Raw genomic sequence first — 15,413 nt, forward strand, 5'->3', positions numbered from 1 at the left:
GGGATCCTGAGGGAGACCTTCTTCATGGCCCAACAACGGCTGCTGGATGACAAGAACGATGTCGTGGTCTTTATTCTCCTGGAGAGAGCGCTGAAAAGCTCTCACTATCTCCATCTTCGCAGGCTCCTCTGCAGGGAAACGGTTCTCGTCTGGCCCCAGAACCCATGTGGTCAGAGCTACTTCTGGCACAGGCTACGCTGCGTCCTCAGCAAGGACAACCAGCGCTACTACGACCACAACTTCAGCCTGAGCTTTGAGGGCTGAAAAAGGGTCCTGTCTGGATTATTTTATTTATTTATTTATTTATTTATTTTTTACATTTTATACAGCCAAGAGAACAAGTGTACACAAAAAGACTACTGCTGTTATTGCCTGCCAATAATTTATATCCGAAAGGCATATACTTCATGTGTAGGACTTCTTTTCTTAGGTTTCCACTTGATCACACAATTTTAAAGGATGCTCAGCCAGGATCACACTGCAGTCAAATAGCCCCTTTGACAATTCATTCATTTTCACTAAAAATCATATAATTTAAACCGATTATAACATTTCATAAGGATACAGAGTATATAATATGTAGTGTGTTTTACAAATTGTGCTGTACGCATTTAAAAACAAATAATTATGTTCAAAAGCTCAAACTTGTGTGCCTCAATTATTTTAAAGGAAGTATACTCAATTAATTTCGAGAGGATTAGTTTCTTCCATTTTTATATAACAAATTGGTTAATCAGATACAAACAAGTGTGTTAATAAGATGCATCCCTTGTGACAACCCAACTCAGAGTTAATAAATTATACAAGAGGTGGGGAGGGGTTGTAGTAAACTCTTTAAGAGGTGAAAAAGGGAAGTCTAAAGGCAACAGGTGTCTTAGGTTCCTTTGTCTGATCATTTATTTTGCAGCCACATATTGTCAGTTAATGAAACTAAAGCCAAGGAAAACCACAACCACAAGAAATGAAAGTGACGGGAAGAAAGAGGCTTTGGGTCAGACTGACTGACTTACTGTGAGTGTAATTTTGTAAAACAATACCACAATTTGTATGTAATTTCTTTCATAAAAAAAAAACAAAACAGAAAAATGCTGACCGATCTAAAACAGTTCACCACCTACCTCTGTAAAGCGCTTTGTGTGATGGTGATCCACTATGAAAGGCTATATATAAAAAAAGATATTATAATAAACAAAAAGCTGGGAAAACTTCATAAACTTTGTACATTTATTGTGTCTTTTTTGTTTATTTTTAAAATATACAATTAGGACAAACAGTAAATAAAAACAGAAGAAAACTCAAGTTAAGTCACTATTTACAGAACCGGTCATGACTGTACAGAGTAAGTGCTGTTAGTAATTCACTGTGCCGGGGACTGCCTCCATACTGTCGATGCCTGTCTGTCGTGAGCGAGTGAGTGAGCGAGTGAGTGAGTGAGTCTTACACAGATCTCCATCCTCCGATAGCAAGGCAACCCATCCAACTGCAGAGGGCTTGGGGGACATCAGAGATGAGCCCCTAAAACAAAGACATGGCAACAGTTCCACACAGGCAATCAGTCTATTAGCAGCCAGCATGGCCAGTTCTAATCAGTGTCACAGACAAGTGCAATTCTGCAGGTTGCGATGGGTGTGTAGGAGCCAAGGCGGCTTGAGAACTGAAGATGTTCTTTTAGGTTGCTTGTACTTTATACACAGGCAGAGTCTCACAGATCCAGAACGCTCGAGTTAACAGAAAATGAAAACAAGGTATTTTAGTAACACACTCCCCCAAAGACATGATAGAGGTGAAAAAGTAATAAAAAGTAGGTAACAACACCCTTCATCCACTGCATAGCAAAGCAAATGCTAATGCTTTGCTTTTAGCAAAACCAAACAATTGGTTCCCAAGATAGTAAAGAAGCCAATCTATGTGAGTGCTGTGAAAAAACATTCATGGCATTTTCAATAACTTCTTGGACATGCAGAGTTTTTATCATTACTTCAACAAATCAAGTCAAATCTCATGCAAAAATAGACTCCGATTCCCTTAAGAACTTCTGCTGAGGATTACACATACAAATTCCACAACTGGATAAGAGGTTTTCTAAATACAGCTAAAACTGTGTACGTGACATATGTATAAGATTTTAGGCTGTACCAAAACACCTGGAAGCAACAATCTTAAAGCATTATTTACAAATCTTGACAGATCTGCGAGACTCCCCCCAACTGTACTTCTATATATGCACTACACCACAGGGAGAGAACTCTCATCTCTCGTGGGAAGCAGACTTCACTCATCCCTGCTCCACTTAAGTGCAATGAAAACACAGTCTTCTAAACCCCAAAGCGAAGCAGCTTGCATGGGTGCAGGGGTCTTAAAGGAGGACGGCAGAGAGAGAGAGAGAGCGAGGTAGGGAAAGATGGGTTTCCAGGGTTGGAGGAGAGGGCACTGCTACAGCTGCCCCCAATCCCCAAGCAGCTACTTGCAGACGGTTTCCAACACCTCGAGGGTGCGCTTGATATCGCGGATTTGCTTTGCCAGCAAGTGGATGGGATGCATGGATCTGTCCAACTCCTCACAGCGAGCCATCAGGGTATACATTCCCTTGGGGAGGGAATGGGGACAGCAGACCAAAATTAAACTCAGTGACACATAACCAGTTTAACAAGTGACAGGAAATGATAAAACATCAAATGACAACTGCTGTCATGCTTCGTTCACTTTATGCAAGTGTCAAAAGTCACCTGCCGTGATCGTCCTCAATCCACCAACCCACTATTGAGGATAACTAATGCTGTAGACTGCACTTTGATCACCCTGGTTGTTAGATATACAATTTCCGGTCATCATTCTGCATACAAAAATCAACTGGCTGGTACAGAGGTGCTGAGGCTTTGTGGATTAATTGCTCAGTTCTAGATCTAGAAAGTTGACATATTAGCATTGGGTAGAAAAATATCAGCACTGTGCATTTCTTCAATTAAACAGTGCAGGATATAGCAGGTTTTTGCATTTTTTGTTACAGTACAAACATATGTAAATGTTACCTTTAGATACAAGTGTAATAAGAACATTATGTGGAAGCATCCCCATCTAAATCTTTATAAAACAAAAATCAAATTTAAAAAAAACAAAAACATAACAGCAAACTTCACAAAGTAATCGACTCACCTTTATACTCATGTCCACCGACTCCCCTAGACTGTCCACAGAATCGCGGTACGTCTGAATGCAGCCAACGCTCAGAGCGGTCATCTGTTGAGAGAAAAGTTACGAGTGAGCCATCAGGAGCTATGAAACAGATACCACTAGATTTTCCGAATCACAATCTCAACAATTCAACTTGCTGTCACCATCAATCTGCTGCGAAACCGGAATCATAATAAAAATAAAAAAATGTATTTTCTTCTTTTGTGTACCGTTATTGTGGTAAATACACTGCTCTACGTTAGGTGTCTGTTTCGCGAGTGAACAATCCAGCACAGTGCTCCCTTTGATATTTCACGATTTGACCGTTCACTGATTTGGTTAATTCACTGTTAATCCATGCTGAGACAGCACAATGAAGAGGCAGCACTGTACGTGGAAAGCATGCGCGTGTGTACGTACGTTCTGAACTGTGCCGTTGAGACTCCTCATCATGAGCTCCACACTCTGCGCCACATCCTGCGTGTGCCTCTCCAGGTCCTGCAGAACAGCAGGGTCTATCGGGGGGATATCCACCAGCTTCCTCTGAGAACCCCGGCTGCGGACGGAGCTATCAGCTAGAGGAAGGACAAGAGAGAGTCACATAGACAGATACATAGAGGTAGAAATGCGTGTGCGTGTGTGCGAGTATGTAGCTAATTATTACAATAGTGAGTTTTGTCAATTACTTTTCTTCCTAATTAAGTATTTCTAGTATTCTGATGGATCCCAATTCTCCTTGGAGAGCTGTTTGCTGTTTTTGAATTTATATAATGCATGGATGAAAGCCATATTTGAATCCTGAGCCATTCTAAAAAAAAGCTATAATACCATAGTTGTGATGTCAAAAAGTGATCCTTCCTCTAGAGGAAAATATATTGGAACTGTGACCCATTTGACTCCTCAACTTTCAATTCACTTTCAATTCAAACACATAATGTATCGTTTTCAATCACTCAGCAACACCCACAGTACAGAAATGTTCATTAATGATCAACAAAATGAGAATACATTTAAAAAAAAAGGATGTAAAGCTGGTAGATTCGTATCTCAGAGAAACTTGAGAAACGGATGATGACATAGAACGTCCGCACAACCCCGAAACACTACGTTTAAAAAACCCAACTGTACTGAACCTCATCCTCTTTAATATTAGCATCACGAGGGTATCCATGTCTTATAAAAAAGAATAGATGGGCCTCTTCAGTGAGTTACAGGAAAACAATTATATCTCGGGTTTCTGGTTTCCTTCAGTCTTGTAATTTATGAACAGGTGCCAGCTGATCTCAACCCTTGAGAAATACAGGGACATTTCATATAAACAGACAGAAAAGAAAGTCTATCAACAAATTCTTCCTGCTATTTATGAGTGAGCATTTACTGATTGTGCTCGAATGCAGTCCTTGCCTTGTTTTTGGCAGTTAATAAATGCCCCCCCACAACCACCCCCCCAAAGTGTCAATAATAAAACTTTTTTTTTTTTTTTTTTTTTTTACATTTTAAGAAATGACTTTAAAAATGAAATGAACATACAGATACAGAAATTATAATAATGAAAACATAACTAGTCTTGCAGAATTTTGAAACAGCATGCAACTGTTTCAATCCTTTTGTATACGGATCACCAGTGATGTAGGATCTTTTAATTAAAAAAACAAATCAAATAAAGGTTCAAACTGCCATTCAGGAACGTGTTCCAAACCTCCAAAAGTCCCAGCTTCAACCTGCGTTACTGCCCTACTGGAGATTCACGCCCCCTCCCCAGCCCGCAAATCTCACTTACAGTCCAGGCTCTGCCGAGAGCTCATCTTGATTTTCTGCTGCAGGTTATTGGCTACAAAGTGTGTGAGGTCCCCATCGTGGCTCACCGTCCCCTCCAGCTCCAGGGCGCTGGAGATAGTGGCCCTGCGTCCCTCCGGCTGCCGCTCCCTGCACCGTGCTCCCCCACACACCTGACTGATCCCATCCAGGCTCTTACTGTCCTGTAGCCTCCCCACGATCCTCTCACGGTCTCCCCACGGCAGCGCGGCTCCCCCCACTGGGGCGTTGCACACATACACCTGGGCCATGATGTGCTGGGGGCACGTGGGCAGGCTGGGGGCTTCTGGTGGAGATGGGTCAGGGACCTGGTTGAAGAGGTTGTTCTTCTGTATGGGGTTTGGGGAGCCCTCTGGCGATTCTGGCAACTGCCTGCCCTCCCCTTCTCTGAACCCTTCAGCCTCCCAGCTCCCCCGTCTCTCATTGCAGAGGCCTGTCTCGACTTTGTCATCTGCTAGGATGTCCGGTGGTGTGCTAGCCGCACTCAGCTGTGAAGGAAAGGGACATGTATTAACAGTTAGAATTACTAACAGAAACTTAAAATATATAAATAAACAAATCGGATTACTTCTAGTCGAAATGTTTGAAATTGCATTTATTGGATTTGTTTTTTTTGTATTTCTAAATCTAGCACTTTTGATAGCGTAATAGTCGGATGACATACTAACAGACACCATGTAAGTCAGAGCAAAGATACATTTTTCATTGTACCCATCATGGAACACCACTCTAACAATGAGAAATAAAAAGAAAAGTGTAAAGACTGCTGTAAAGTAATGACAAACAGATAGTAAACGAATGATAAAAAGTTACAGAAAAACAACAGCCTCGCTGACACTAACCTCTGGGGTGTCATCTGTCTCTCTGCACTCCTCCTCCTCCTCCTCCTCCTCTCTCTCCAAACTCTTCTCTTCATCCCCAGAACTCCCTTCCTCCACAACACTCCGGTGAGGTTCTGTCAACACGCTTAAACATCTCAAAACAGAGATCGTTTCCCGTTCTGCTGGCTTTCCCGCTCGCCTCCCTTCTGGCCCACAGTCTTTGTTTCTCCCGTCAGTGACTGAAGAAAGCATGTCGCTTTTTAAACCCGCTGTACTGACACTTCCTCCATGCTCACAGGGGACACGCTCCCTATTTTGTGAGACTAGTAACGAATCCTGAGATCCGGGGTCAGTGCCACCGCTCGCGAACGCTAATACCGAACGGGAAGCCTTGCCCCTGTCCTGGCTGAGACTAGGGGACAGCACATGTGGGCTCTGCTCACCATCGCAGCCCCGGCAGGCCAGCTCTGATCCCGCGGGGTCTCCTCCCTCTCTACTCCGACAGACTGAAGCGGCGGCTCCATCTAACCCGTTGGCTGCTGTGCCACTCGCAGGGGAGAAGCTCATTCCTCACCTCCTGCAACAGGAGACAATGTGAAGCAGCCTCTTATCTCTTACCACTCTTTCACATATCACAAACCCTTTGCAACCAGGCTTTATTTTTTATTTACTTGAAAAATAATCCTGAAAATGATTTTACGTGCAAGTGCAGCAGACAAAAGCCAAGAGCAGGGGAAAAACAATGCATCTATCTCTCTCGCATTGCTATTGTGGATTTACAGTCTTTCTGTAATAGTACCCGAGGAATATTCTACTGTCAAAAGCAGCAACTTTCTTTTAAAACATACTTGAACCCTGCTGTAAGAAAACGTTTCCGTGCTGCACCCAACCTTGGTCATTATTAAAACTAAAACAACCTTGTCGAGGCAATCTGAAAAGAAACTTTTTATTTGTATGCTTTATTTATCTAACAACAGTCTGATATTTACTAACAATTTCTTGGCCAAGCATTTGCACGGTAACATTTGCAGCCTTTCGTGGGCATCATACATAAGATCAAAAAGGAGAAGCAGTAAGAACCGAATCACTGGGGTTGTTTGGCCCGTCTTAAATTGATATGGATGTATTTTATTTTATTTTAAGTGCGTATAACATGTTTGAATCCCTTGCGGTAATCACTAGCGATACTTCGTATTTGCTTATGGGACGTAACTGTAGTTTAAGACAGAAACTGTCGTCGTAAAAACAAGGCAGACTGTCTCTGAGACCGAGGCTGCATCGCACACTCAAGGCCTATAGGCTAAACCTGTTAGTTATTAACCTCGTAAAACGTAATCAGCCCTTATTTGAATTTAATTTTATTCTACAGCGTGAGAAAGTTGCAGTATCTCCCAAAGCCACCTTTAATATTAACAATTAAATAAAAAATAATATGACAAACATACCTCTGCTCCTCCTTGCCGAATGAACGTTGCCAGGAAACAGAGTCCTATCAAGTTAATCTTCCGTGTAACAATAACAGAAACGATGGCATGAGTCTTTAGTTCCGTATGTTTGACATTCTTTATTGGATGACCCCAATCTAGGAAAAGTCCTAAAATATTATGGGGGGGGGGGGGGGGGGTCGGGTCAGATAGACCCGAAAATAATACCTGTGTTAACACTGTGTCTAGTCTCAGCAGCCAGATAACAAATTTTCTTAACAAGATTTTGTATCATTTGATTATATGAATATCTTGTCATGATTGCAGGAAGTCTTTGTTCTGTTTTAAAGAGCAACACTGTGCGTCAGCATTCCCCTGAAGAGCTCACCTGTGCTTTCTGTAATACCTGTTCAAGCAGCGCTTACTTTGTCCACTTGGTGTCGCCATGTGCGCAGTAAAAAACTTCATGGCAGACTACAGTGAAACAGAAATAACTTGCTTCTGCGTTTACAAATCTGTAGTTCTTGCATGCTTGCTTCACAGCTACATCAAAACTAGATAAGAATGATTATAATTCATTTCAATGCATTTCCTACATACTCCTTCAACTATATTTGCAATACATGTGTTGTTATTAACACAATAGTATCACTACGTAACACACCATCCTTAGTTTTCAGCGCACATGGTATTCCTGATATATATTCAGTGAAATATAGAAGCTGCATCTCCCTTCAGTCAAGATCGCCAAGACAGTATATCTGACATATTGATGTCGGAGTTGCCTGCTGTCTTAGCAGCTTCAGAACCAGGACTTGTGATATTTTTGCCAGGCCGTGTGCAGAGATCTGATTTAGGGTCGCTCTGAGTCTCTATAAACCGATGAGTGGAAATCCAAATGTTGTTTCATCTCTTTATCAAGTGTAATTGAAGGGAAGCATCTGTGAGCAATTCGTAATCCCTAGTAATAGATTGCAATCAGCCAGGGCACTGTCATCTATCCAGTGACAGTTTAATTGAGACAAATGTCTTAGTAAAGCCAGAGTACAATGCAAAAAAAAAAAAAACTGTTACTTCTCTGTGCTATTAGAAACAATTACAGAACAACTGTCCAGCATTCTCTCTTGTGATGTTTTTGGTTGGATTCTATTGTAAGAGTGTTTGTTAGTGTGAGGGTTGAGTTTCATGCTAGCTGTGAATTTAAACTGAGAGAGACAAATTGATGCACAAAGGGAAGCATTTTATTATAAGAGGGTAAAAACAAACAAACAGCATCCTTCAAAATAACAGACATACAAAATATATACACAGTTCCAAAAACTATATCAATTTACATTACAGAACAAAAAAAGAAATTAAATACACAAAATATTAACTCAATAGACGTACCCATGCTGTCAACATATTATTATCATATTATTATGATAGTAATTGTTTCAATTATAGGATGTAAATGAGGTCAGGCACAACACTGGTAGTTTTAAATTATTTCCGTCCTGTTTTAACTAGCACTGAAAATGCATTCCATGTTAAGCAATGTCTGAGAACCACCAGAGTTCCACTTTGCAAATGTGTTCTTTGCTAGTCATTCTCTAAACATCTGCTTCTTTTGTAACAGTAAAAGAATGTCAACACTAGATTCGCTATCACTGGGCAGCACAGTTTAAACATGCACAAAGTGTTGTGAAACCTACCAATACATTCTTCAAACTCCACATTGCTAGCTATAATGCTTCAAACATTAATGCAGCAGTCATCAGCATTAGGGGCGTGACAATCAAATACATGACATATCATATCGCAGTACAGGTATATATTGTAGCTCATTGCCCAAATGTTTCTTGAATGAAGAAATGTGTTTTATACTGTAGTTGCAATGAATACACGTTCTTCTTAACTCAATACATTTTTGTCTTTTGACAATTGTCATTGTTATTAAATGATCATTTGATTTTATTATGCATGTAAGCCGACTTAAGCCGACAAAAATAAAGAGCGGGAATGGAAGCAGTCTACTGTAGAGGTCTGGAAAGGATCGCCGTACCCCTGTCCTTGTGAGGGTTTGGATTCAGACAATGCCGTTGTTACCAGAGAACCTCGAGCTGACTGGAACTCACAAGCAGTGCAATACACCAAGAGGAATCCCAGTGTGAGTGGCTGGACTTGGGGGTGGCAATTTGACAGGCAGCCAGGCTTTTCCACTGACCTCACCGGATTCTTAAACAATGAGTCAACTGCTAATGCAACTCATGAAGTCTCACCAGCCCATATACTCAACGGTGATAGCAGTGTAAGAAGTGCAGTGGGCAGGGTAATGGGAGAAAAGTTGCCTGAAATGGAGGTTCATTCAGAAACTTGATGCAATGCAATTGTTTATAATAACTGCGCTATTATGTAACTGTAAGAAATTGCGCGGTCATTCTGATTTAATCCAGGGCGGCTGCCACTGCGGGTAATAAAGCCTTGGAGTGATTTTACTGTGGACCCTTATTAGACTCAAGGAAGGGTTCCCTTGTCAAGCGAACCTGAAAGGCATCATGTTCACAGGGACATGCAGTGAGCCTTGGTCGGTCGGCAACTTTCATAATGGGTTAGCATTGAAAAAGCTGCATGCTGACTTTACAGTACCCCATTCAATACAAAGCAACTTGAAGCAAGCTGTAGGCTGCAGAAAATGTGCCTCTTGGATGGGACCCCCAGAGCACATTGCAGCCAGCTGAGCAGCTCCCCGCTTCAAAGGCAAGCGCGCTCGCTTTCCACTCCGTGTCCAGCCTGGAGTGATTTTCTCTGGGTTTGCTGGCACCCAGTCCCACTGTTCTGCGGTTCCAGGCACCTTGCCACTCAGTCACCGCATCAAATCAAGAGAGCATCTGCTCTGAACCCAAGCCTCTTCCCATGTGGGAGCCACGGGCTGGGAGGAACCCTTTGATCTGCTGGCCTGCTTTCTTCAGGGAGCCCTGTTTACTGTTACTACATGGATTCCAGATCAGAGTGTGAATTACTCACAGTGCTCGCATCTCCACAAAGCCTGATTAGTGCTACCTTGGACTGGCGGACACAAGTCAAATCTGGGGTAGAGTGCAGTGGTTTAAACCATGTTGTGTTAATGCTATTATAACTGGGGGAGAAAAAAAAAACAGAGAATTGGATACCAGTTTGGGATGCAAATCTGCTGGTAATGAATGCGTCTCCTAACAGACAATACTGTGCAAGCCTGGGTTACCTTCTACCTTCAGCAGTGACACAACTTCTTATTCATTACTGCAATTTGTTTTCTAATGTTGCCCCTTCCACAGTATAGCAGCTTTATTGACTTGCTGCAGAAAGAATTCCAGTATCTTTTTATAGAACTCTGCTCTATTCATATGCCTTTCCAAATCTTTATAGTGCAATATATTTCAAGTTCCCATGCTTATAACTTTGTATTTTCTGTTCTGTGGTTTAATGTACTTGGCTGTGCTGTGTTTTGCTTTGCTGTGCTTTTACCATTGCAGAAGCATGCCACAGTAAGCTTTTTAAATTAGGAGTTGGCGTAAGGAGTATCCTGAAGATCACATGCTGTAGTTCACTTTACTAGCAAGAGAAGATCAATCTGCTGCTAAGTGATTGACAGCTTTTCAACTTTATTGTTGTCTTGTCATGTGATTGAGTAGCATGAGGAATGATTCCAGTTCAGCATCTACAAAACAGTTAATGATAACTGTACCCCTTATAGCCAAACTGCCAGTGGCATGAACAGACAGTAGAATTGAAATTAGCAGAACTGACGTCAGAGATTCTATGATAACAGTCCTGAAAAATGAGCAATAGCATAAGAAAAATAGATTATAGCACAAATCTTTTATAATTTAACATCAGATGTAATCTAATCTAACATATGAATGGGGTAATAAATACAATGTATACAATAATAACGAAACATATCAACATCGCTTTACTGTCACGGATTGTGAGGCCAAATGTCTTCCAGATTTCTCTTGAATTCCAAAACATTTGTCTGTCACAGGCATACGTGGTACCTGGGTAAATACAATCTGATTGTTAAAGTATCTGTAAATCAATTCACACTAAATGTCTAGTTACACTACAAAAAACTATAAGGTTCTATTTTGAAGGAAGTGCAAAAGCAAATAAGATAATTGCTAAGGGAATACAACTAGCAAGAAACTATTTCAACCAATAATTTAACTGATAACTGATCCTTACTATATATATATATATATATATATATATATATATATATATTATATATATATATATATATATATATATATATAATTTATATAATTTGTCTGTGTTCATTGTGTGATACGTTCTTCATCCAGCTTCTTCATCATGTTTTGTACCAATGCTCTACCACACTTCACCATGCTTTTCTACACTTGACTATTCTTCTACCATGCTTCCCTACACCGTAGTTAATCTTTCACTGCAGATGAAAGGTGCAACCCCCAGACTCAATACAGCACCAGCCCCAGAAACCAAAAGTAATGGCTGCTCTCCTTGTGTTGGGAGCCACTGACACATTTGAAATGTGATACTAGTGCAAGCTTTCTCTTAACCCCTTATTGAGCGAAGCAGCTGAAGCGGGCTGAATCAGTGTCCTCAGTCCATCTCGTGCTGATCAGCCACTGGATGACACAAAGCACTGCGGCGGTCCCATTAAAACAATACCAAAAAAAAGGTTACAAAATAAATTAAAAAGTAAAGGGGGCGGGGGGGGGGGGGGTTAAATAAATGGCCCCCCTACTTCTATTCAGTCTGTGTGCTGCACTCCATTGCTGTCTCCTGGAGAAGTGTGTTTTTGCAGCGGGAGAATGTTTTTTTGAATTGCTGAATATCAAGAGGCAGCGTGACTGGCGTTCACACCGGCGCTGACGCTGCTAGGTGCTGCGAGGCGATCTCAGGGACTTGGGCTGCAGTTTGCTTCTGTTCTTCCTCCCTCCCGGCGTCCCTGACTTCAGCTTCTCATTGCTACTCCCTCTGATGGACCCGGGGCGGGTCTTATCCTTCTTTCTCTTCTTGGTCTCCCTGCGCCACACCTGCTCGCAGTAGTCATCCATCTTGGAGGGGTAGTTGATGAGGGTCATGATGTCCCGGTACCAGGGCTGCTGTCCGTGGCTCATGGGGGCGGGGGGGTGCTCCCAGGCGCCCCCCTCTCGCTCGGGGCTCATCACGGTCAGCTGCACCCTCAGGGCGGTCCAGCGGAAGCCGTGCTCCTCCAGCTGGCAGTAATAGGTTCCGGAGTGAGCTGGTTCAGCCCGGCGGATCAGAATCCCCTGTTCAATCAGGATTAGCTGCTCTCCTGCCGTCACCTGGAGAACACACACACACACACACACACACACACACACACACACACACACACACACACACACACACACACACACACCACACACACACACACACACACACACACACACACACACACACACACACACACACACACACACACACACACACACACACACACACACACACACCCACACACACACACACACACACACACACACACACACACACACACCCACACACACACACACACACAGATACAAACCAGTTGTTAGAATCCAGTCCCCTTCCCCTTAGAACAGTATACCATAGTAAAAGCACAGCAAAGTGTAATAAAGCATAGTGAAAGCATAGATAAGCATTTTAAAGAATAGCAAGGTATGGTGTAATAACAATAAGCATGACAAACCAGGGGGAACTATGTTAAATGCACAGCACAAGTAACAATTGGAGAAGCATGATAAAATGCACAGATAGCACACAAGAATACTGTGGGAAACGTCTTAATCTGCAAACATACTGTGCAACAATACTGTGGTAAAAGTGTATAAGAGTCTGTAGAGATACACAATGAAAACAATTGTGCACTGATAGGCATCTAGATAAGGTTTTACGGCAACCATTTTAGTGTGCTATATTAACTAACCATTAACGCTACATGAACACCATGTGTTAACATGTTAATAAGTGACAGTTAACAGTTAATAAACTAAAAAGGTTATCGTAAAAACAAAGCGTGAGCCGATAACATAAACTAAAGAAGTACAGAAAACCTGGGAGAGAACTGGCTTTTCTTGAAGCCTTCATTTCCCACTCCTAATCTTTGAACAGGAAAAGCTCTTGCTCTTCCCGTTAGTTTGATATCAATGACTAATCTGAATACATTGAATGAGTTTCCTTTCTAAGTCTTTGAACAGGAATTATGAAAGCTGACTGTTGAATGGTAAGACTGGTTTGCATCCAGCTTCAGCATTACCATGTAATTCAATGGGCTAAGATGACAACCCATTCCAAGCTAGGACCACCCCCGCCCCCTGCCTAGCCCTGCCCAGCGCCCCCAGCCCGCCGCCCCGGTGCCCCTCACCTTCTCCAGCTCCTGGTTGGTCTGGTTGCCCTTGCGCAGCCAGGTGACCATGGCGTGCCGTGATTTCGGCAGACACTCCAGGAAGGTGCCGTTTCCCTCTGCCACCAGCATCACCTTCTCCTCCGGCTTCACCTGCATGGCAGCTGCAGACAAGGTGCAAGGTGTTGAGAAATTGTAAGGCAGCATTCACTGTGGAAGCAACAGCGCCTCCCAGCTGCTTCATCTCAAGCGTTTTTAACATTTGTTTTTTCTTGGTGTTAATCTGACACTCTGGTAAATGCTTAATGAATAGGGCCCTCATAAGGGACAAACTGCAAAGATGTCAAAAGGAGTTTCCGTTTCCTATGTAGGGCTTGAAATTTTCGGTTGCAGTTTGCTTCTGTTAATAATAATAACCAATAATAACTAAAAAACTGAAAAAAGCCCCGAAGACCTATTTAGATTTTTAATTTTTTTTGTGTATTGGTTCTTGAAAGACTTTGTTTCATTATTCTGGGCAACAATAATTACCAGTCGTATTGGTCTCTCCTAATCTAATGATATAATTGCACTGAATGAGGAGGAAAGCATGTATTATGTGTATAACCCTCAGTACAGAGGCTGTAGTATAACAGCAGCGTGCAGAAGAACTGATTCTCCCACTCCAGGGGGAGCTTGGGGACTGAGAGGGAGACGGGGGTGGCAATGCAGCACAGACAGGGTCTGTTGTTTCAGCCCTTAATTAATTAATAGAGCTGTAAGAATCGCTCCCACAGTCTCAGTGCCTCTGCAGGGTGAAGTGTTTGTTGGTTTAAAGCTCCACTCCATCACAGACAGGATAATTATAATTTCTCAGGGCTTCAAAATGTGCAGAAAGGGTCAATGACCCTGTGCCTGCTGCAAACCCCAATGTCGTGCTATTAACCCAGCAGTGCTGAAACGGGGTTATTCATCCATTGCTGGCTGCTCACTGAGCTCTTGCTTTGTGTGAACAGAGACCACACTGGGCCTGCAGTGATAAACACGCAGTGTTTACTGGTTGAAAATGTTACCACTGTGGTACCAATAGCAGCGTCACACCATTGTAGCTGCCCTTGTGCTAGCAGTGTCCCTCAGTACAGGACCACTGCATTGGCATTGCATTAGATCTGCATGTAAGGGTGGACGCCTCTCACCTCCTTGGCTGTAGCACTGGACCAGCGGATTTCCACTCCCTCCAGCCTGTCTGGCGTTCCGTCTGCAAGGAAAGCAATGAGAAGGCTTAACCCTTTATTTAAGGGCCAAGTGTTTTTCAGCAGGGTGCTCCCCCAGGACCAGTTATTGCTTTTTCTGTAGTTGACTCTTTTTTTATCACGTTTACCCGATCACGGGCCCAGAATGACACTTCAGTACAATCGTGTTTACATCATCCCGGCCCTTCAAGGGTTAATCTCACAAAGTAATGATAAACTGAACATTACATTGGGGTCTTCCTGGGGGCTCACCTGCGGGAGATGGGGATGAAGGGGCTGCAGGACGTCCCGTCCCAGGTGCAGTAGGGGTCCCGAGCCAGGCAGCACTCGGCACATGCCTTCCCGTACAGTTCACACTGGTATAGAGACAGCTGGGCCAGCCCGCCCCGTGAACCCACGTACAGCCACTGCTGCAAAGAGACAGAGAGGGAGGCAGCCCACATTATCACCCACGGCTTCTTTAAGCGCTCAGGTGGTCTACAGTCTGTGAATCGAATGAATTCAGGATCATTCTCTTACCCTTTTCTGGGACAGAGCCATCGAAGTGATTGCAGATTTGTCCTACAGAGAAGCAAAAAAAAAAAAGGTTTCCAGT

At 42.8% G+C, this 15,413-nt stretch overlaps 2 protein-coding genes across 4 annotated transcripts in view; both read right to left on the reverse strand.

The window, feature by feature from the left end:
- Positions 1 to 344: 344 nt before the first annotated feature.
- Positions 345 to 7,351, reverse strand: LOC121328260 (BLOC-1-related complex subunit 6-like). Of its 2 annotated transcripts, none has more exons than XM_041272846.1 (6): positions 7,253 to 7,351; positions 6,251 to 6,384; positions 4,952 to 5,474; positions 3,592 to 3,746; positions 3,154 to 3,237; positions 345 to 2,586 (listed from the first exon to the last, which is right to left on the reverse strand). In XM_041272846.1, the coding sequence occupies exons 2-6, from the start codon at positions 6,329 to 6,331 to the stop codon at positions 2,461 to 2,463; spliced, it is 969 nt and encodes a 322-aa protein (XP_041128780.1). In that variant the 5' UTR covers positions 6,332 to 6,384; positions 7,253 to 7,351; the 3' UTR covers positions 345 to 2,460. The 2 variants fall into 2 exon arrangements, with proteins under 2 accessions (XP_041128780.1, XP_041128779.1); XM_041272845.1 differs by having other exon boundaries at positions 5,829 to 6,384.
- A 4,166-nt stretch (positions 7,352 to 11,517) lies between these two features.
- Positions 11,518 to 15,413, reverse strand: part of LOC121328257 (semaphorin-3A-like) — a 41,081-nt gene continuing 37,185 nt past the window's right edge. For both annotated transcript variants that reach the window (XM_041272834.1, XM_041272835.1), the window contains 5 exons: positions 15,338 to 15,379; positions 15,071 to 15,228; positions 14,762 to 14,823; positions 13,608 to 13,750; positions 11,518 to 12,546 (listed from right to left, as the gene is read on the reverse strand). In XM_041272834.1, coding sequence (XP_041128768.1) covers positions 12,115 to 12,546; positions 13,608 to 13,750; positions 14,762 to 14,823; positions 15,071 to 15,228; positions 15,338 to 15,379 — 837 coding nt within the window. In that variant the 3' untranslated portion in view covers positions 11,518 to 12,114. The remainder of the gene's footprint in view (positions 12,547 to 13,607; positions 13,751 to 14,761; positions 14,824 to 15,070; positions 15,229 to 15,337; positions 15,380 to 15,413) is intronic.

The sequence above is a fragment of the Polyodon spathula genome, chromosome 16, assembly GCF_017654505.1.
Source record: "Polyodon spathula isolate WHYD16114869_AA chromosome 16, ASM1765450v1, whole genome shotgun sequence".
Taxonomy (NCBI): Eukaryota; Metazoa; Chordata; class Actinopteri; order Acipenseriformes; family Polyodontidae; genus Polyodon; species Polyodon spathula.